Raw genomic sequence first — 22,970 nt, 5'->3', positions numbered from 1 at the left:
GCCAGAAGGTGAAGTACTCACCATCCCCTTCAATTCTTGGGTTATCACTCTGCTGATATCCTCAAGGGCAGCTCTCTGGTAGACAAGGGCAAGGTCATCTGTATATGCAAACTTCCTGGATGAGGTAACTCACATAGATGTTGAAGAGTAGGGGAGCTAGGACAGAGCCCTGAGGGAGGCCATCATTCAGGGTCCTGACAGAGCTGGCCTGATCCCCAAGTGAGACCCTAAATCTACGGTTGCTGAGAATGGATGAGAGGCCACGCATGGTGGTTTGGCACTTCAAGGTTCTGGAAGTTTTCAGCCACAGACCATGTCTCCACACGGTGTCATAAACTAACGACAGATCGATGAGTGCAACGCCAGTTTTCAGGGCACGTTGGAAGCCAGCCTCTATATTGGTAGTGAGGGCAGCGACTTGATCTGCACAGCTTCTACCAGGTCTAAAGCCAGCTTGCTCTCTGGGCAGAACAGGTTCTACAAATGGAGAAATCCTGGCAAGCTGGAGACGCTCTAACAGCTCATAGGATGTACACAAGAGGGAGATGGGTCGGTAACTAGCTGGATCATCAGCAGATTTCCCATGCTTGAAGATGGGGATGACCTTAGACTCTCTCCAGGCCTTAGGGATAATTCCTCTACAATGGTGGAAAAAGGCGCCAGCCAGTTGCGTCCTTGGGGCCCAAGGTTCTTCAGAAGTTCCGGGTAAATCCCATCGACTCTGCTGCTTTCCCAGCTTTAGTAGAGGACAGGCCTTTATCTACATTAACTGGAGTGTATGGATTAGAAAGGCGGCTTGAGGATGGTGAAGAAGAGATGGACTTTGTCAAGCTCCGTCTCACTTCTTGTCGGGCTTCTTTGGAAGTGGCGACCTTCGAGTTTGCCAGCAGGTGAGAAGCTACAGCATTTGCTGACACTTTGGGGGGGGTTGTACCGGGCAGTGGCAGCTGAACCAAGATGGCGAAGGAGAGTTCATGCCTTCCTGCTGGAGTGCGTGAAGTTCAAGTCATCTATAGTCTCTTGCCAGCACTGTCGTCTTGCTGCATCCAGGGAATTTAGCAGTTATGTGGCATTGTCTGGGTCACCTGTGGCCTCATACTGCATCCAGAGGTCTTCTGATTCAGTGAGCCAGCATGGAGTGAAGTTTTTGTGGAAGCCGTACTTCTTTGCTGCAGCCTTCAGGATCGTACAGAAGGACTTATAGTTGGGGACAGGTTCAATACATGATCTTTTCCTCCACTTCTCGTGTGAAACCTTTCCAATCCGCTTTGCTGAAGTTCCAGGGTGGGAGAGGCTTGGATGAGATCACAGGGATTTGTGCACCGATGTGGATCAGAGCAGGTCCATGTTAGCTGTGAGGGAAGATTACTGGATATGTGGCATCCAACAATAAACGCTACCTCCTCCGACAGGATCTTACAGGACAGTATGGAGGTAGTGCCCAACATCGGTTTTTGATGTGAAGAAGAGGTCTGGGTTGTAGTCTCTCCTCCATCTGCTTGAGTGGAATGTGCCTGGTTACTTGGCATCATGGAGGAGGTAGCGGTCATTGTTGAATGCCACGTACCCAGTAATTCCCCATTCTCATCGTTGGTTGAGTAGCCCCAGGATGAGTGGTGGCTGTTAAAGTCCCCTGCATGTACTTCTGGGTGGTGGAAAGTGGGTAGCATGGAGGCAGGCCACGTGATTCTAGGGGGTTTATATACATTTGTGACAGTGATATCCCCGATCCTCACAGTAGCAATGAAGATGTCATTGGAGCAAGATTCCTCAAGAACACAGAAATCATGTAGGTCATAACTCAAGTAAGCACCATGCCGTATTTTTTGTGGCGAACAGCAGCAACAAACTTGAAGCTTGTAGATACGGAGCTTGGAAGCATATGGGGTATCAGCGATGTGTGTCTCTTGTAGAAGGAGGACATCACCATTAAGGTCCTGAGCAGATCTTGAGATGTATTGATTCCTTGCCCTGGACATTTCTTCCACATTTAGCTGGTAGATGCGTAGAGATTTCCCGATGCTGCGGGAGTTTTGGCCCTGAGCAGGGCCGTTTGGGTTGCGGGTCACTAGTGGCATTGTCAAAAGTGACACCAAAACACTACATCTATTAGATTGTGCACGTCGGGCAGATTGCATTAGTCAAAACAGGGTGGACCACATGAAGTTTGCAATCTCCCACCCCAGGGCACAGACTGATAGCTCAGACTGGGAGTGGGATGGGGAATTAAAGTGGCAGGTGTCAGGAAGCTTAGGGTCACTGCAAACTGAACGTGGGTGGTCTGCAAAGACCGTGGTGCTGCGCGACAGACCCCAGCGCCAAAAGTATCCACCGGCAGCAGGCTTGGCTCTCCCGCTGCGGAGCCGGGAAGCCAGTCCTTGAGAGCCAGTCGCCGAACCCGGCCCCTGCTCATCACTGGAGAACCCGGGAGGAGGGTAGAGAGAGATGGCAGTGGCGGCGGACGCAAAGTGCAGAGGAGCCGAAGGAGACAATAGACAATAGACAATAGGTGCAGGAGGAGGCCATTTGGCCCTTCGAGCCAGCACCGCCATTCAATGTGATCATGGCTGATCATTCTCAATCATTACCCCGTTCCTGCCTTCTCTCCATTCCCACTGACTCTGCTATCCTTAAGAGCTCTATCTGGCTCTCTCTTGAATGTATTCAGAGAATTGGCCTCCACTGCCTTCTGAGGCAGAGAATTCCACAGATTCACAACTCTCTGACTGATAAAGTTTTTCCTCATCTCAGTTCTAAATGACCTACCCCTTATTCTTAAACTGTGGCCCCTTGTTCTGGACTCCCCTAACATTGGGAACATGTTTCCTGCCTCTAATGTGTCCAACCCCTTAATAATCTTATACGTTTCGATAAGATTTCCTCTCATCCTTCCAAATTCCAGTGTATACAAGCCTAGTCGCTCCAGTCTTTCAACATATGACAGTCCCGCCATTCCAGGAATTAACCTAGTAAACCTATGCTGCACACCCTCAATAGCAAGAATATCCTTCCTCAAATTTGGAGATCAATACTGCACACAGTACTCCAGGTGCGGTCTCACTAGGACCCTGCACATCTGCAGAAGGACCTCTTTGCTCCTATACTCAACTCCTCTTGTTATGAAGGCCAACATTCCATTGTCTTTCTTCACTGCCTGCTGTACCTGCATGCTTCCTTTCCATGACTGATGCACTAAGACACCCAGATCTCGTTGTACGTCCCCTTTTCCTAACTTGACATCATTCAGATAATACTCTGCCTTCCTATTCTTACCACCAAAGTGGATAACCTCACACTTATCTACATTAAACTGCATCTGCCATGCATCCGCCTGCTCACACAACCTGTCCAAGTCACCCTGCAACCTCATAGCATCTTCCTCACAGTTCACACTACCACCCAGCTTTGTATCATCTGCAAATTTGCTAATGGTACTTTTAATCCCTTCATCCAAGTCATTAATGTATATTGTAAATAGCTGCGGTCCCAACACCGAGCCTTGCGGTACCCCACTAGTCACTGCCTGCCATTCTGAAAGGGACCCATTTATCCTCACTCTTTGCATTCTGTGTCCAGGGTCTTCCATTCTGCACTCTCACGGTCAGCTGCTGGAGATGCCCCCAAGGATCTGGACCAAGGCAATGGCTGGAGTGCCTGCAGCAGCCTGGGGCTCAACTGGATTGGGACCCGCTGCAAGAGGCCGAGCAAGCCGACCAGACATGGCCTGCAGTGGCACAGAGCAGTGGAGCAGCGGTAGAGGATGCCTACAGCTTCATTTGGCCAAGCCGGCCCTCCAATACTGCCAGGACAATGGGCCTTCATGGCCAGCTGCACTTAAACTTCGACTTTGAAAATGGCACCAAAATCTGGCAACCCTCGTATGTTGTCACAGTGGACTATTTCTTTACACTTTGTACTTCATCTAGGACGGCGCAGTGGCATAGCAGTAGATTTGCTGCTTTGTAGCGCCAGAGACCCGGGTTCGATCCGAACTACTGACTCTGGCTGCTGTCTGTAGGAAGTTTGTACGTTCTCCCCGTGTCCTGCGTTGGTTTTCTCTGGGAGCTCTGGTTTCCTCCCACACTCCAAAGACATACAGGTTTGTAGGCTAATTGGCTTAGTAAAATTGACAGTTGTCCCTAGTGTGTGGAGCACTAGTGTGGAGCACACATAGAGTGGTGAGTCTGTGGAATTCTCTGCCACAGAAGGTAGTTGAGGCCAGTTCATTGGCTATATTTAAGAGGGAGTTAGATGTGGCCCTTGTGGCCAAAGGGATCAGGGGGTATGGAGAGAAGGCAGGTACAGGTTACTGAACTGGATGATCAGCCATGATCATATTGAATGGCGGTGCAGGCTCGAAGGGCCGAATGGCCTACTCCTGCACCTATTTTCTATGTTTCTATGTTTCTAGTACACAGGGATCGCTGGTCGGTGCGGACTCGATGGGGCGAAGGACTTGTTTCCATGCTGTATCTCTAAACCAAACTAAACTACAATTGTGCTTAAAAGTAAAGTGACAATAAAGAACCATTGAACCACTGAAGTGATCAAGCATCTGTGTTTGGTTTCTCCAATGTAGGGGAGACCATGTTGTCACTACCAAATGCAGTAGACTAGGATAGCATTAGAGCAAGTGAAGAGCAAGCGGACCCAGAAGGACGTTTGAGTACCTGAAGGTTGGGAAGGGAGAGGTCCCTTCCAGTTTAAATTCCATTTGGAATATTTTGGAGGACTAAGAACCAAGAACCAAGGTAAAAGGCAAGTGTCGCAACGCCTGTAGGTGCAAGGGGAAGTGCTATAAGAAGGGCACAAAAAACGTTGAGAAGTGGGGGACCTGGTAGGACTAAAACAAAGATGGATACTCTAAAAGGGGAGGCCATTTAAAACTGAGGTGAGAAGGAACTTTTTCACCCAGAGAGTTGTGAATTTGTGGAATTCTCTGCCACAGAAGGCAGTGGAGGCCAAATCACTGGATGGATTTAAGAGAGAGTTAGATCGAGGTCTAGGGGCTAGTGGAATCAAGGGATATGGGGAGAAGGCAGGCACGGGTTATTGATTGTGGACGATCAGCCATGATCACAATGAATGGCGGTGCTGGCTCGAAGGGCCGAAAGGCCTCCTTCTGCACCTATTTTCTATGTTTCTATCTTTCTATCAGGGACATACCCCCCCCCCCCCCCCCCCAGCAGCTTTACAAGCTTCATGTGGTCTCATTTCCAGATCGGAGAAAGGGTCTTTGACCAGAAACATGGGCACTGTTTATCTTCCCGTAGGCGTGGTCGGATTTGCTGAGTATTACCAGTGTTTTCTGTTTGTTCTAGTTCTGAAATTTTAGATTTCCAGCATCTTTAATCAGAGGGTGGTGAACCTGTGAAATGCATTGCCACAGATGGCTGTAGAGACCATCAATGGTTGACAGATCTCCAAGGCGGAGATTGACAGATTCTTGATTAGTACGGGTGTCAGGGGTATGGGGAGAAGGCAGGAGAATGGGGTTGAGAGGGAAAGATAGATCAGCCATGATTGAATGGCAGACTTGATGGGCTGAATGGCCTAATTCTCTAATTCTGCTCCTACAACCTAAACGCTTATCTGCGATTTTTAAATTTTTATTTACTTTTCTTCCACTTTGTGTTTTCTCTGTTTACAGGTTTAGAGATTACAGTCACTCAAGGTAAGATGCGGGTGGGTGTAGGTGAGTGAGGAGATGGACAACTTTATTAAAATGACCATAGTATGGTCTCATACGGGCTTTGTGGTCGACGAGTTGTTGCCATGGCGCTGAATTATTCGACTTGACAGACAAAAGGCGCCCTCAGTGTAAATCTGTCGAGTGGAAGTTGTTCAAGTAGCTGCGTGAGAGGAAAACGCCCACCCTTTTCCAATGAAATGCCGTTTTCTCCCAAACTATAAACGTTTTAGAATTGAATCCAAAGCAAAAGTAGTTATGGGGGGGAAAGCGAAATAGACTTCAGTATTAATCAGGACGAATTGTAGTAACCCGTTATGTTATACGGGTTACATCGGAGTTGAAACTCACAAAACCAACAGGAGCGGAGAGGGCGTTTTCTTTCAAGAAACATTCCAACTATTAAAACGAGTTTGGGATGTGCAAATTCTAAATGCACAGCCACGCCAATTAACTGAATATTTGAAGTTTGCAAGATGGGATTGTAAATAAGAAGTGGCTTTGAGGTGTAACGGTTCTCAAGATGCCTAGAAGTTAAAGCGTGGATGTCTGAGTGTGCCGCACGGCTCGCAGAGCCAAGTGCCCCACCCAGAGGGGGCGAAAGCCGTATCATGGGTTCTACTCAGACTCCTATCACACACACACACCCGGTGGAAAGGCCGTAGACATGTTTTTTTAGGGCGCCTTTGTGAGTTTCACTGCCGAGTGAAGTATTATTACGAGACAAAATGAAACCAGGATTTAAGCAGCCACCAGTTTATTTATCTTTGTTATTAAACAAAATTGAATATATTTATATATTTATTTGTTGATAAATTGAATATATTCAATTTTGTTTAATAACAAAGATAAATAAACTGGTGGCTGCATAAATCCTGGTTTCGTATTTATCTTTTGATAAATGGATGGTTTCTGCCGCCAGAATTTAGTTTTAACTCCGTGTTGTAATGAGCTCTGACGATATTATTGCACTGCTTTACAAATAAAATACTGCCATGAAATCAACTAATGTGCCAGTGGGAATAGTGCGATTTAGGTTGAATTTAATAGACCCGAGAGAGTTGGGTCCTAACACAGTCACCTCTGGGGTTGGGCGATTTGGTACACGACACACAATTGAGCAAAAAAAAACACACTTTTAAATTCCAAATGTCCAGTCCAATCTCAAGACGAAAGAACAAAAAATAGCCGTGCCCCCAAGCTGTAAGTGGTCCAACAAAGCCGCTGCTAACTGGGGAGTGGTTCTTGCAACGCCAATCATAGCATCAGCGCCCGTCTCGCTTCTCATCGTGGGAGTACCGGGAGCGCTCCCTATAAATGCAGGACCTCTGCAGGCAATCCCTCTCTTGCAGCCGGAATATTTGTGCTCTGGAAAAACAACTTCCAAACGCAGCATCTTAACAAGGGAAAAGGGATACCATAAAAAAAAATGAGTCGTCCAACTTTCTACCGCAGGGCGGGTGCAGAAAATCCCATTAGAAGTTCGATGGGCCATCGCTCCTTTGCGGTTCGATCGACCACGCAGCCGATCACCCCTTCTACCTCCAGAGTTAGTTACTCATCGAAGCCGATCCATGCTCGAACCATCAGGACCGTGAGGAGCAGTGCCCCAATCGTGTCCTCGGGGAGAAGCATGAACTTTTCCTTGGTGGATGCCCTGAACTCCGAGTTCAAGGTGAACCGCAGCAATGAGAAGGCTGAGATGACTGAGCTGAACGACCGCCTGGCCAGCTTCCTGGATAAGGTGAGGGGCCTGGAGCAACAGAACAAGATGCTCCTGGCTGAACTGGAGCAACTGAAGGGGACACGCCCATCTAAGATCGGGGACATGTATGAACAGGAGCTGAGGGAGTTGCGCCTAATGGTCGACCAGATCAGCAACTACAAGTCCCGCGTAGAGGTGGAAAGGGATAACCTGGCCGATGATCTTCAGAAGTTGAGAGAGAAGTAAGTTAGATGTCATTTTCACTTTTTCGGGGGTCGGTCGGACGGTGGGCGGGTTCGAAGGATGAGGGGGGATCTTATTGAAACATATAAGATAATTAGGGGATTGGACACATTAGAGGCAGGAAACATGTTCCCAATGTTGGGGGAGTCCAGAACAAGGGGCCACAGTTTAAGAATAAGGGGTAGGCCATTTAGAACGGAGATGAGGAAGAACTTTTTCAGTCAGAGGGTGGTGAAGGTGTGGAATTCTCTGCCTCAGAAGGCAGTGGAGGCCAGTTCGATGGATGCTTTCAAGAGAGAGCTGGATAGAGCTCTTAAGGATAGCGGAGTGAGGGGGTATGGGGAGAAGGCAGGAACGGGGTACTGATTGAGAGTGATCAGCCATGATCGCATTGAATGGCGGTGCTGGCTCGAAGGGCTGAATGGTCTACTCCTGCACCTATTGTCTATTGTTTCGCATCTCGGAGAGAGAAGTACAAACCAGACAAGAGATTGTCTTAACGTCCCACGAAATCCAAAGCGAGAAAAGTGCTCCTCGCGTATCTACAAAATTGGAAACATCTTTCACTTTAGGGCCTCACCAACAACGTCTTGTACAACTGTAACACGAAGTGCCAACATGTACACTCAATTCCTTGACTGAGAAACACCAGCGTGCCAAAACCCTTCTTTCCCACCCTATTTACCTGCGTCGCCACTTTCAGAAAACTGTATATTACAAAACTTAGGGATTGTAACATCTAATCAATCTGTACTCCTAAAGCCCTCTGCTCCACAACACTTCCCAGGGTCATACCGTTCACTGAGAAAGTCCTACCTCGGTCTCATTTCCCAAAAGGCTACTCCTCGTACCTAAATGTGTAGTAAGGAACTGTAGATGCTGGTTTAAACCGAAGATAGATACAAAAAGCTGGAGTAACTCAGCGGGACAGGCAGCATCTCTGGACAGAAGGAATGGGTGACGTTTCGGGTCGAGACCCTTATTCAATGTTAAATGCCTTCATCAGGTTGTAGCAGAAAATGAATTACCCCTTTCAGGTCAGTGCCCAATCATTGGAATTTTTCGGGATCGCTTCTCCCCATTGAAATGGGATTTCATTGTAGGTTACGTGGGAAAGGTTGCATGGAACTGTAGGATTGTAATAGTTCTGGCAATTGCCTGCAGTCACAGGAACGGGAGAGACTGGAATCTTGAGTAAAACACTGGGCGTTGGGGTAACGCAGCGGGCCAGGCAGCATCTGTGGGGGGAATGGACGGCTTGGTTGGGACCCTTCTTCAGACTGATGAAATCTCTTGGCCGGATACGTCGCCCGCCCATTTTCTCCACAGATGTTGCCTGACTCGCTGAGTTTCTCCAGCATTTTGTGTCGTGACAACTGGGCCGCTGTTTTATTTTGTAGTGAAAGTCTTTTAGTTGATGTGCCACATTCGATGGGGGTGTTTCCAACTTGGTCTCTGCGGACTCCCCGCTGCTTTTGTCGTATTGATGTGACTGCTTTGAACGGGGGGCAGTGACTACTCCGTCCATTGATCAGGGGGAGTGTAAGACGCGAAACTCCCCGCGGGCAGTGACTCCGGTGTAAGAAGGGGAGTAGGGTAAATCACTTTTGATTTTCAAAAGAATGTTATCTGCCAGCACGGCAATGCGTGAAAGGCATTTCACATTTCGATACTTTTGATGAGACTCACATTATAATTAGCTTTAAAACTATGAATGCTGCCTGAATTCAAACTTGTGCTAACAACAAGTAAGCTTCTTAGCAAAGTCCCGCTGAGTTACTCCAGCATTTTGTGTCTATCTCAGCAATGGGCTCAGTGCTTCTGTGAAGTCGCCCCATTAGTAAAATGTGACATGAAGCGAGCCGTTCCGAATATTTCGATTGTATTGGAACTGTGCAGTTATGTGCAAACTCTTGATCGCAAAATGCTGCCTTTACAAAAGAATCGATTCGGGTAGCTTCATTACATTGGGCAGTGAAACAAATACTGCGCGAATAATTATGCCAACCCTTTTTTTTATAACAGGTTTCAAGATGAAGTTATTCAGCGCGAAGATGCGGAAAACAACCTGGCAGCTTTCAGACAGGTGAGGATGTGATCTGACTTTCGTCCCAATCTCCCGCGCTGCTCTCAGCCGATTCCCGAAAATCCAACCCTATCTCAGGAGGGAGGGATGGATGAATGAAGTATACAGACCCATTACGCATTGGCCGACAATTCCCCCTCAATCCGGCCATGGTAAGACCAGGAACGAACGGGAGACACGCCCAGTGAATTGCGCCACTCCTAATGCAAAAGTGTCTTGGGAGTGGCTCAAAAGCCTTCCCATTAACCAACCCTCCGTTATTCTGAGTTGCCCTGTAGGCGTTCTCTGGAATGGCTATTACTCTGGAGACGTGCACAATCCCAGAAAGGAATGTCATCTTTTCTGGTGCCCGGCTTGTTCTCAAAGACCTATCTGAAAGCAAATAAAGGAAACCTGTTAACATTCGAATCCTTTTTTCTTTAATATTTTGATAACTTGTTCTGCAAAGATTGATGAAGGGCTTCCCAATATTTGCATCCTTTTGCCGCCCTTTCAATCATTCATTGATCATGATACTTTTTCCAAGCAGTTACGATTCGACCTATGCAGGATTTTGTTTTTACTTGATCTTTGCACCAGGAAAGTGAAAGAGCAGGATAAAGAATAATTTAATATTCCTTGCTGTTACTTGCTGCTTCTGATCCTAGATCTTACTTGCTGTTGGAATCAGGTTGGGTGGGTTGAAATTGCACCAGAATGTCCGGAGTATATGACCAATAGTTTGGAGCAGCATTTGTTTGGCAAGGGAACAAAGACATTTGTTTGACATTTGTTTGATGAGGGGATTCACAACTAAACCTGATTTTGTTCTTACTGTCTGTCTGTTGGCACGCATATCCAATGAGTAATGATCAGGAGTTAAACTGTGTTCCCTAGTTCACAGGCTGCTGATGTCAGTGAAAATATCTTTAATGCCCTGGCCATCATTAATTAATTCAGCATAGATCAGGAGCCAAAGCTTTGAGGTAGCAAAATAAAATGTGATCCGCTGACTCGCTGAGTCAGCAGCGTAATTTGCTGATGATATTCTAGAGCCACTGTTTAGAAACACAAAAGAGCTGCCCTGGATGGCATGGCCTGTAATTTCTTTCTCTTTCCGAGGAAGTGGCTGGTTTATGGTTGTTGACTACGTGCTAGCCCTTTCTTTCTGAAGTCTATTTTGTACAGATGTATTGGTTTAGTTGCTGGCTAATGAACTACTTATCATTTTAGTATCCATGTTGCTCTCTTGTTTTAGATTTGCTACTTAAAGAAAGCAAACTAAATAAAAATCACCTAGTTTTGAAGGACCACACCCAGGCATCTTCCAGGAGATCCTGGGTCAGTCCCTTTTACTGTAAACTTCAATCTTGAGAAACAGCACCACCTTTAGTTGGACTGAAAAGTTGACACATTACGCATAAAAGCAACTGTTGAAATAATAGTGGCTCTAAGGAAGCAGCTGCTTACTTTGTTCAGTAACGTAAAATGATCTCCTGCAGGGATTTGCCATGGAGTGTAGTTACACTGAATGCATGGTATGCCAGCAAATTTTAAAAAAGTGAATGGTTGCCTTTGTGCACCAGGAAACTAGTGGATTAGTGCAGTTGCATTAGCAATGTGGCATCTTATGGATGAGAAAGCAACAAAGTTAAATTTTAATGACTGTATAAAAATGTTTTGCTCTTTTACCGTCCAAAGTGGGTGGTCACCATATAAACATATAGGTACTCAAGTTATTTTTTATTTGAAAATATTTATTGCTATGTTATTGGATAAAAAGAAACTGATTACCAATGATATGGCATCAACAGGGTTAACAATAAAACACTCAAATACACTAATTACTGTTTCATTTAGCTTACTTTTGATATTTCTATCCTTTAGGTAGTAATACAGAACATTTAAAATTAATGTAATAGGTAATAATGAATTCTTATAACAAATGTTAAAAATATTAATAATTACAATACTTTGAGAAGAATATACTCATATTTTAATTCAGCATGATTTATTCATATATGAAAAGGTGGTCAAAATTTTGACTTTGATTCTGACCAATAATTTTCTTCTGCCAATGTCTAATACCAATGTGATATTAAAAACATCTTCAGTTTGCCATGGGATTTGTCAGACAGCTGCATTTTTGTGGTATTCATCTCAGAAACATAAATGTATTTTCATGAGACCATTGACAGTTATACATGAGCCTGGTACAGTTGGTTGATTTCATGATGCCTCAACCACATTGAAGGAAGTATGGCCCAGGTAACAAAAATATATATTATTTCACTTCATAAGTAAATAATATTCTCAATGAATATCCAGCAGCACAGCTGCTACGTGATGGAATCGTAAAACTCATTCAAGTTTGAAAAAGCTCAGCAGTCATGATTTTTTTTCCCTACTGAAATTAATTTGGAAACTTTATAATTACATCCCCCCCCCAACTGAAGTTACTGCATCAAAGAGCAAGTTACAATTAATTTGGTCAGATGCTTGGTCACCAAAGGATTTGTTGCCAATTTAAAAATCACTTTATTCTTTTTGGTAATCCCCTTAGCTCGAGAGCCATGTATAGTTACAGCATGAATACACCGGGATGATCTGCTACCAGAATAAAATTCTTAATTAACGTTCGTCAGAATTATAGATTTCTCTTTTATAAAGGAATAACACCTCTTTAAAGTAATGTATTTGAAAAGTCTTTCAAACAATAGTAGTTTATCAACTGTGGATCTAATTCATTTCATAAAACAAATTAATTGGCATTTAAGACAGTAACCATTTTTGTATGAATTGCATTCTCTTAATTTCCAGTTATTAATGACAACCCTCATTCACTGCACAATCGGGATTTGATTGATCATGAATGACTGAACTTGACATTAGAAAGATCACATGCTTGCATTGCTTACTGCTTGAATATTGACTACAGTTCTTTGTAGCTTCCTCTTGACCATGAATGTAAGACTCCTTTCCTCTAATTTGGTTTAAATGACAAGTGTCACATTCACAGATAAACATTTTGGATGGAGGGTAATCGTCAATGAAGATTGGTTGAATCATATGCTTTGGTTCTGTGCTGTAATGTCTGGGCAACACAGTAGAGCTTTGTTAAGGTTTCCAGAAGGGGGCAGCACCAAATGGTGCTTCTGCCTGGATCATCACGAACTTTATGGTTATTCAAATGTGAAATCATTAAATACGGTAAAGAATGAGTATCAGAAAGTTTTTTAGTACTTATCAAAATTAATTGTTGTGAACTCATTTTCCACATTTGTGTACTCTTTATTTTAGCCAGTTTTGTTTTATTTAGTTTAGTTTAGAGATACAACAGGCCCTTGGGCATTCCAAGTCCAAGTCGATCATTAATCACCTGTTCAGACTAGTTCTATGTTATTCCACTTTCTCATCCATTCCCTGCTCATTTGAGGCAATTTACAGAGACCAATTAACCTACAAACCCACGTGCCTTTGGAATGGTGGAGGAAACTTACGCAGTCACGAGAGAGAACATGCAAACTCCACACAGACAGTACCCGAGGTCAGGATTGAACCCAGGTCTGTGGAATTCTCTGCCTCAGAGGGCAGTGGAGGCCAATTCTCGGAATACATTCAAGAGAGAAATAGATAGAGCTCTTAAGGATAGCGGAATCAGGGGGTATGGGGAGAAAGCAGGAACGGGGTACTGATTGAGAATGATCAGCCATGATCACATTGAATGGCGGTGCTGGCTCGAGGGGCCGAATGGCCTACTCCTGCACCTATAGTCTATTGTCTCTGGCACTGCGCTGTATATAAGCAAATATTTAAACTAATTATCTGTTACTAGTCATTTAAATACCACATTCGACTGAAGAGTTAGTAATGGGTGGTTTGTTATTAAATATAGGGTTAAAAATAGTTTGAATGCAGTCTTATTTGAAAGACAAAACTAGCAACATTAATGAATCATTAAATAACCAATAATTTCAAAATCACCAAACTCTCTCATTGCCTATCAGATTTTTTCTATTAAAGACAACAATGAGTCAATAAATAACTTAATAAAACCCTAACATTTTAAAAATTGTTGCTTTGGCGCAAATGGAAAATTAATGAATGTGCCAATATATCAATTATGATAACATTGTTACCTATAATAACTACAGCTGATATCAGGTATCCTGACTATTTCACATTGGAACTTTCAGAATGACTGCATTCAATAAGTTATTTATGGATTTTACATGTTTATCTATTGTTTGTAAAAGGATGTGGATGATGCCTGCTTGGCGCGCTTAGATTTGGAGCGTAAAGTAGAGACCCTACAAGAAGAAATTATGTTCCTGAAGAAACTTCATGAAGAGGTAAGGATACACCATTATGTTGAATGATCATTTAGTATAATATTTATATATAAAATACAATATCTTAAAGCATTTGGAACACACAACCTTGGCCAAGAGATGACATGTTTCCTCTATTTATCTTATTCCTTCAGGAAATTCTAGAACTGCAAGCTCAAATCCGAGATTCTCAGGTCAAGATTGAGATGGATGTGGTCAGACCTGATTTGACTGCAGCACTCCATGAAGTGCGTTCTCAGTTTGATATACTTGCTACTAAGAACATTGCTGAAACTGAGGAATGGTATAAATCCAAGGTAAGGCTTTTTTTTTAATAGTCAAGATAAGAAAATTGTTGTCAACCTATCAGCCAATGGAGACCAAACTATCGGCTAATTAATCTCTACCCTGTAGTTTAGAACTTAGTATTACCCCATGCCCAGAGCCCGTTTTCATGCTTTCACATATATTATATCAAAATGGATCTTTTTCACATTAATTTTTCCCAACAAACGCCTCCCAGCTAAACCAGCTCTACACTCAATCTCAATTGCATTTCTTAATTTCCAGATTATTGTGCAAAATCACAGCCTGCAATTGTTCTCGCACCTCGTCTTTTGAACAGAAGCATCTATGTGTCCCCCTTCAACATGTAATCCAATTTGTGCACTCGGATCATCCAGTGGTTTCCCCATTAATCACCAGTGACCATCCCATCTACTTGCCAATTTTTATAGTCAGTTGCATGGCAACATGGAGAGAAATACAGCACAGAAATAGGACCTTCAGCCTACCAAATTCACTTCAACTACCATCCAGCAATTACACTTATCCTTCTATCCTACACTAATCCCATTTTATTCTCCCCATATTCCCATCTACTCCCCCCCCCCCCAGAGTTTACCGCTCACCCACGCACGAGCGACAAATGACAAAGTGGCTAATTAACTTACCAATCTAAATGTCTTTGGGATGTGGGTGAAAATCAGAGCACCCGGCAGAAACCCATAAGATCACAGGGAGAACGTACAAGCCCCGCACAGCACCCAAGGTCAGGAGTGACCCAGGTGTCTAGCGCTGCAAGACAGTGACACTACTCGCTGCACCACTGTGCCACCCAATTTTCATTTAAAATATCCATATCTTTCACATCAACCAAACCAACGTGCAGGAATCATTTTTTCAAAACTAAATTTGGTTAGAGTGACAGAAATGTTTAATTTTTTTGTTTTGTTCGGATCATGGTAAAGGCAGAAATGCAATACTATTTACTCATGGAATTATGTGTGTTGGAACAGCTGGCTGACATAAATGATACTGCTTCTCGCAACACCGATGCTCTCCGCATGGCAAAACAAGAAAATAATGATTACCGCAGACAAGTCCAGACACTGACCTGTGACATTGATGCAATGAGGGGAACGGTGAGTTGTCTAAATACCTAAAATCAGCCAAATAAATTCACTCATAGAGCCATGAGCTTGGTAAAACCATGACAACAAACTACATTTATAAAATCTACTTAAATATCAAAACATCAGTATTTACCAGAACAGATTATAAAATGAAATATGATCCAGAGCTAGATTAAGAGATACCAGGATAGTGACCAAATGCCAGTCTGGCTGTTAGCATATCTCATAAATGTGTTTGAAAAGTAATGTGTAGGAAGGAACTGGAGATGCTGGTTTGGAGACCTAGTCTGAAGAAGAATCTTGACCTGAAACGTCACCCATTCCTTCTCTCCAAAGATGCTGTCTGGCCTGCTAAGTTACACCAGCATTTTGTGTCTACTGTTTGAAAAATAACCCGGTTAAAGAAAGAGGTTTAAGAAGCATCTCAAAGGAGGTGAGAGAGTAAGAGGCCAAGAATTATAGTATTGTAGGAGGGGATTTTTTGCTATTCCCATACCCAGGCTTTACTCAGACAGGCACAGAAACAAAATAAAACAGCTCACAGATCAGTGGTGAATCTATCGAATAAGTTGGTTTATTGAAGGCCTTAACAGCGCGGAAACAAAAAAAATGAGAACCCAGTGTTTCAGAGATTCATTGTACCTACAGCATTTTATATTCTCATGACACAATGGTTACTTCTGGTTCTGAAATAAGTCATCATTAATCAATGTCTCTGTAACCTTTCATCCTTGACTTTCCCCATAGTTATCTTTGACCCGATGTTTCCTGTTATGTTCCTCTCTCACATATATCTAATAAATGGGCAAAAGCCCCATTTCCTGGGTATTTTATTACTTTCAGCCTGGTTTACAACCTCCAATGTTATTCTATTTAAGCTAGCTTTGCCAAGAACTAAATACATTGACACATCAATTTATACCCTCCTAACAGCCTCAAGTTAGGAAAAGTGGACGTACAACGAGATCTGGGTGTCCTAGTGCATCAGTCACTGAAAGGAAGCATGCAGGTACAGCAGGTACAGTGAAGAAAGCCAATGGAATGTTGGCCTTCATAACAAGAGGAGTTGAGTATAGGAGCAAAGAGGTCCTTCTGCAGTTGTACAGGACTGAGACCGCACCTGGAGTACCGTGTGCAGTTTTGGTCTCCAAATTTGAGGAAGGATATTCTTGCTATTGAGGGCGTGCAGCGTAGGTTTACTAGGTTAATTCCCGGAATGGCGGGACTGTCATATGTTGAAAGACTGGAGCAACTAGGCTTGTATACACTGGAATTTAGAAGGATGAGAGGGGATCTTATCGAAACGTATAAGATTATTAAGGGGTTGGACACGTTAGAGGCAGGATACATGTTCCCAATATTGGGGGAGTTCAGATCCAGGGGCCACAGTTTAAGAATAAGGTGTAGGCCATTTAGAACGGAGATGAGGAAAAGCGTTTTCAGTCAGAGAGTTGTAAATCTGTGGAATTCTCTGCCTCAGAAGGCAGTGGAGGCCAATTCTCTGAATGCATTCAAGAGAGAACTAGATAGAGCTCTTAAGGATAGCAGAGTCAGGGGATATGGGGAGAAGGCAGGTACGGGTACTGATTGAAAATGATCAGCCATGATCACATTGAATGGCGGTGCTGGCTCAAAGTGCCGAATGGCCTACTCCTGCACCTATTGTCTATTTTGGTCATTTTCCCATCCTGTATCCCCTGTATGTGAGCTCTAAGGTTAAACAGCCGATAACCTACTCATCTTCCTTATGATTTCCAAATGTCCGACAACATTAGGAATTGCAAAGTAGTTGTAGGCAGCTGAAGATAAGGCCGCCAGTGTGAAGCAATTAAAACTGGAGAAGAACACCAGACCAGAGTTGGAAGTGCAGAGATCTTGGAGGGTCAATGAGCTGGGGAAAGTTAAAAACATATTACAGGAGTACAGAAGAGAAAGGATGTCATAGAGCTGGAGAAGATATGTGATTGGAAGCTCCTGACAGTGTCAGATAAGACATAAAGTCAAGTCAAGGCGATTTTATTTTCATATGTAAAGGTTCAGTGAAATATAGGCACAATGAAAATCTTGCTTGTAGCAGCATCACAGGCACATAGACTCAGACAATACACAATAACGTACATCATGCATGAATCATACAAGACAGCAAAGTAAATGGCTGTGCAAAAGCAAGACACTAGTGCAGAACACAATGAGAAAATACGGTAGAGCTAGAGGCAGTTTGTTGTGTTCCTATCAAGAACCTGATAGATGTAGGTTGTGAGGAGTGCAATTCAGGTATACTGGAGCAAGAGAGGAGAGGGGGATTGAACTTAATTAATACCACCTTTTATGCACAAACTCAGCTTGGACATGGTATAAGAAACCGAAAGATATTTAATTTTTTTCTATTAATATATTAATTAAGTTTGTTTCAATAATCCAAATACCATTCTAGATTAGGGATACTCAGATCAAGCAGCATTCATGAAGACAAAACTAGAGTTAATATTTCAGATTAATGACCCGTTACCAGTAGTTTAGCCTGAAATGTTAACTTTCTCTTTTCACAGATGCCGCCAGTCCCATTGTTTCCAGCATTCTCTGTTTTTATTACATATTCATGAATCTTACTGTGAACGTTTGATTACCATACTATTTTAAGTTGGGACTTGTAACAACAAGACATAAAATAGAATAATAGTGCTTCAGTTTCTTCATTGTTACGCTAATTGAAAATATTCTCAAATGATTAGAGTCATAATCATCATATGAATGTTTACAGTCATAATAGTCACAATTTAAATGAAAGAATTTTTTTTTGTACTGCCAACAATTTGTACCTTAAGTTTCTGGCCATCTGAAAACCATGTTGATTCTAAACAAAACATTTCTATTGAAATACCAACTTAATTTTATTCAATAAAACAGAATGAATCCCTTGAGCGCCAGATGCAGGAAATGGAAGAACGGTATAACATGGAGCTCAATAATAGCCAGGACATCGTTTCCCATCTCGAGGATCAGATCGGTCATTTAAAGGATGAGATGACTCGTCATCTACAAGAATATCAGGAGCTATTGACGATTAAGATGGCTCTAGATATTGAGATTGCCACATACAGGAAATTACTGGAAGGGGAAGAAAACAGGTGGGATATTTTTTGTTAAAAATAACTTTATCACTCAAAATTTGTATTTAGAGTGAACAGACTTAGATGATAGTTGTTGCAAAATATATTTAGATAGGTTTCTTTATTTTGCAGCTGCATTGATGTAAAGCTCAAAGATAAATCAACTTACTGTCTGAACTAAGTAAGATTGTATCACCTATAATCAGGATGCCCTTTGGCCACTTTGTGAATATAGAAGCTGATTAGAGTTCTTGGCATCACTGTGGCAAGAATGATACTTTGCCAAATCTCAATAATAAAATCTGAATTAATTTTTCATAAATCTTATAAATATCCAATCTTGTAAAATCTACTAGTTCTTGAATAGGCTAATTACCTAAGGATCAGATTCACCAACATTTTTTTCGCTAGAGCCAAGGATGGGCAATAAATGTTTCCATAAATATCCTTAAATGAGGATAAAAAGCTACCAGTATCCCAAGCATACGGAAAAACAAGTCTCGTCAACTTCGGTTAGATTTTGAAAGAGCAATAAAAATTGGATTTCAGTTGATAGCAGGCAGACTTTTGAGATTCTTACAAATCTGTTCTATTAGCTCGGGAGGAACTTCTTGAGGAAGGAAAAAAAATCCAAGTCAAATCAAGTTGCGTTTATTGGCATAAGCACAGGTCTGGTGAGCCACAGGCACATTGAAAATCTTGCTGGCAGCAGCATCATCATTAGTACATAGATTTGGATGACACACAAACATAAATTGCACATCATTCACACATAAATTCTACGAGATTAGTGAAAAGAAAAAGACTGCACAAAAACAATGCAGTACGATAGAGGCTAAAACCTTTGAGCCATTCGTTAGGAAGTTGGCAGTTAGGATTCAGTCAAAATATATTATGAAATGTAAGCTCAATGGAGCAAATGATTTACTTCACCATTATTTACATGTTGTATTTTTATTCAGGATTTCTATGCCTTTGCCCTCATTTGGATCTCTGAGCCTTGCTGGTAAGTTATTTCAGAATTAAATGTATGAGTAAATGTTTATATGGATAATTACTACCTTAAAGACATATTTCTCCAGTTCATCTAATATATTCTTTGCATTAAGACTTTATGAGTGTTACGGACAAATTACAAGCAGCTGGGCTCATTCTATTCAGTTCAACAATAACATTTGAGAAGCTTCTTCATGATGCAAGGTCATATGTTCCAATACATTTGACTGAAAATCTAACATATAGGAGATAATAGTAATTAATGTTGGTATATGAGATAAAGAGCTAGATTTTCCTTCTTGTGGAAAGCGTAATGGTGGTTTAGGGCTTCATCCAATATCCACAGATGGAATTCCACCAGGGCCAGAATAGGAACCACAGTCAGTTTTTGACCTTCTCCGCTCTGGAAACAGCAAAGCTAATTGCAACATCCATCACTCACTCGGCTTAGACTTTAAGATGAGTGAACAAAGCCAAGCTTACCGATAAATGTGGCATCCCAAATATTGTTACTGTATTTCAACTTGCTTGCTCATGAGTATATCTTATAAATATAAGTAGTAAAAGGAAGGAAGTCAAAGCCTTCGCCTCAATGATGTGTTGCCTGAAGTAACACAAAATAAAATAATTATATCTTTCATTATAGATGCCATGTATGAACAGCAGCCATCTGAAAATCGCACATCAAAGAAGAAAATTGTCATTAAGACTGTTGAGACCAGCGGTGGAGATGTTAGTATAAACATTCGTAGAAATCTATTGAAAGAATGAGCCTATTTTAAGAGCTAATATATAAAGTATATTGAACAATATTTTTTATTTTAAATTGCAGGTAATCAGTGAAACTACCCAGAAAATTGAAGACTGAACCTGGTCAGCAATCTAAAAAATGATCAATATGCACATTGAAGCTGCAGCTATTTCAAAATATAAGTGCTAGATGAGATTATTGCTCCTCCTCCTCTTAATCAAGCAGAATACTGTTGACTTTAAAGTGCCTTTCAGCATCTAATTGAAGAGTGCCAGATTCAATAAAATTTTGTTGTAAGCTTTATAGAAAAAGTAAATGGCTTTAACGAAGTTATATTACACTCTGTTTACGAAGAGAGTCACTAGTTTACAATTGCACAGTGATGAATTGCAATACTTCACCAGTTTTGAATCTTTATTTACATTCAGAGTCACAATTGCTTTGTATCTTTCCCCAGTAATTACTTGTAAGCGAGCTCTAATAAAACATTGACCAAATCCTCTCTTTGTTACCTGTCTTTTTCCTACCCTTTTGAGGATGTAACTTGGAAAATGCACAGGGGAGAGCCGGTGGATGTAGTGTACCTTGACTTTCAGAAAGCCTTCGACAAGGTCCCACATAGGAGATTAGTGTGCAAAATTAGAGCACATGGTATTGGGGGTAGGGTACTGACATGGATAGAAAATTGGTTGGCAGACAGAAAGCAAAGAGTGGGGATAAATGGGACCCTTTCAGAATGGCAGGCAGTGACTAGTGGGGTACCGGCTCAGTGCTGGGACTGCAGCTATTTACGATATACATTAATGACTTGGATGAAGGGATTAAAAGTAACATTATCAAATTTGCAGATGACACAAAGCTGGGTGGCAGTGTGAACTGTGAGGAGGATGCTATGAGGTTGCAGGGTGACTTGGACAGGCTGTGTGAGTGGGCAGATGCATGGCAGATGCAGTTTAATGTGAATAAGTGAGGTTATCCACTTTGGTGGTAAGAATAGGAAGGCAGATTATTATCTGAATGGTGTCAAGTTAGGAAAAGGGGACGTACAACGAGATCTGGGTGTCCTAATGCATCAGTCACTGAAAGGAAGCATGCAGGTACAGCAGGCAGTGAAGAAAGCCCATGGAATGTTGGCCTTCATAACAAGAGGAGTTGAGTATAGGAGCAAAGAGGTCCTTCTGCAGTTGTACAGGGCCCTAGTGAGACCACACCTGGAGTACTGTGTGCAGTTTTGGTCTCCAAATTTGAGGAAGGATATTCTTGTTATTGAGGGCGTGCAGCGTAGGTTTACTAGGTTAATTCCCAGAATGGCGGGACTGTCATATGTTGAAAGACTGGAGCGACTAGGCTTGTATACACTGGAATTTAGAAGGATGAGAGGGGATCTTATTGAAACATATAAGATTATTAAGGGGTTGGACACGTTAGAGGCAGGAAACATGTTCCCAAAGTTGGGGGAGTCCAGAACCAGGGGCCACAGTTTAAGAATAAGGTGTAGGCCATTTAGAACAGAGATGAGGAAAATCTTTTTCAGTCAGAGAGTTGTGAATCTGGAATTTTCTGCCTCAGAAGGCAGTGGAGGCCAGTTCTCTGAATGCATTCAAGAGAGAGCTAGATAGAGCTCTTTAGGATAGCGGAGTCAGGGGCTATGTGGAGAAGGCAGGAACGCGGTACTGATTGAGATTGATCAGCCATGATCACATTGACCGAATGGCCTCCTCCTGCACCTATTGTCATTAGCTGTTTTGCTAAAATCATTCTAATCTCCAAGGATTGCTCTTTAAAGTTTCCCAGTAGAAAGCATGTATAGCTGAAGTTATTTTGTAGAATAATGTGTTAATTGCCATTTAGCATGACATCTGAGTAGCATTAAATAATAAACATGCACCAGGCAGCATCTGTGGAGGGAAATGAACAGGAGCTAGTTTTTAATTTGAAGTAATCAGTGATCCAGAATGCAAAGTCAAGGGTTAAGCTAGAAAGAGAAGCTGGACACAAAATGCTGGAGTAACTCAGCAGGACAGGCAGCATCTCTGGAGAGAAGGAATGGGTGACATTTCGGCTCGAGGCCCTTCTCTCCAGAGATACTGCCTGCCCATTGCTTCCCTCCAGCAATGCTGCCTGTCCTGCTGAGGTACTCCAGCATTTTGTGTCTATCTTCGGTTTAAACCAGCATCTGCAGTTCATTCCTACACAGTCATGCTAGAAAACCTGGCTTGTAGTTAGCTGACGCAAAATAAAGTGAAAACTTCTTACATTCAATATTGGGGGAGGGGATGTGTGGGATAGCTTCCAGAAGTCAGCAGGGTGTAGTCAGCTGCCAAGCCTTGATAAGAAGGGCAGGCAGGGGATTAGCAAGGAGGTTGAAAGGTGGGGTTTGTATGGGTCTGGAGCCATGGGTTGACCTCTCTGACAGCTGGCTGTCATGTTGGCTAGAACCAAAATAGCAGCAATAGAGAGAGAGATTCAGGAAGAATCTTGTAGCGATAGAGTGCAGATGAGGTTCACTGGAATGTTTCTGGAATGGAGGGTTGTAGTTATATAGAGAGATTAGATAATCTAGGTTTATTCTCCTGGAATGTAGGAGATTGAAGGGTGGAATTTGAGAGGTTTCTAAACAACGGTATATCGTGCATTGGTTGGGTTATACAGGCAATCATGATGT

At 42.5% G+C, this 22,970-nt stretch overlaps 1 protein-coding gene across 1 annotated transcript; it reads left to right on the top strand.

Annotated features, from left to right (window-relative positions):
• The first annotated feature begins 7,024 nt into the window (after positions 1-7,024).
• On the top strand, positions 7,025-20,799 carry LOC144603444 (type III intermediate filament-like). The gene is made up of 9 exons (XM_078416652.1): positions 7,025-7,636; positions 9,663-9,723; positions 13,959-14,054; positions 14,189-14,350; positions 15,332-15,457; positions 18,356-18,576; positions 19,521-19,564; positions 20,201-20,286; positions 20,387-20,799. The coding sequence occupies exons 1-9, from the start codon at positions 7,119-7,121 to the stop codon at positions 20,420-20,422; spliced, it is 1,350 nt and encodes a 449-aa protein (XP_078272778.1). The 5' UTR covers positions 7,025-7,118; the 3' UTR covers positions 20,423-20,799.
• The last annotated feature ends 2,171 nt before the right edge of the window (positions 20,800-22,970 follow it).

Source organism: Rhinoraja longicauda, chromosome 2 (genome assembly GCF_053455715.1).
Source record: "Rhinoraja longicauda isolate Sanriku21f chromosome 2, sRhiLon1.1, whole genome shotgun sequence".
Classification (NCBI taxonomy): domain Eukaryota; kingdom Metazoa; phylum Chordata; class Chondrichthyes; order Rajiformes; family Arhynchobatidae; genus Rhinoraja; species Rhinoraja longicauda.
Note: the sequence above shows the minus strand (reverse complement) of the source record. Positions and strands in the feature narration are given on the sequence as shown.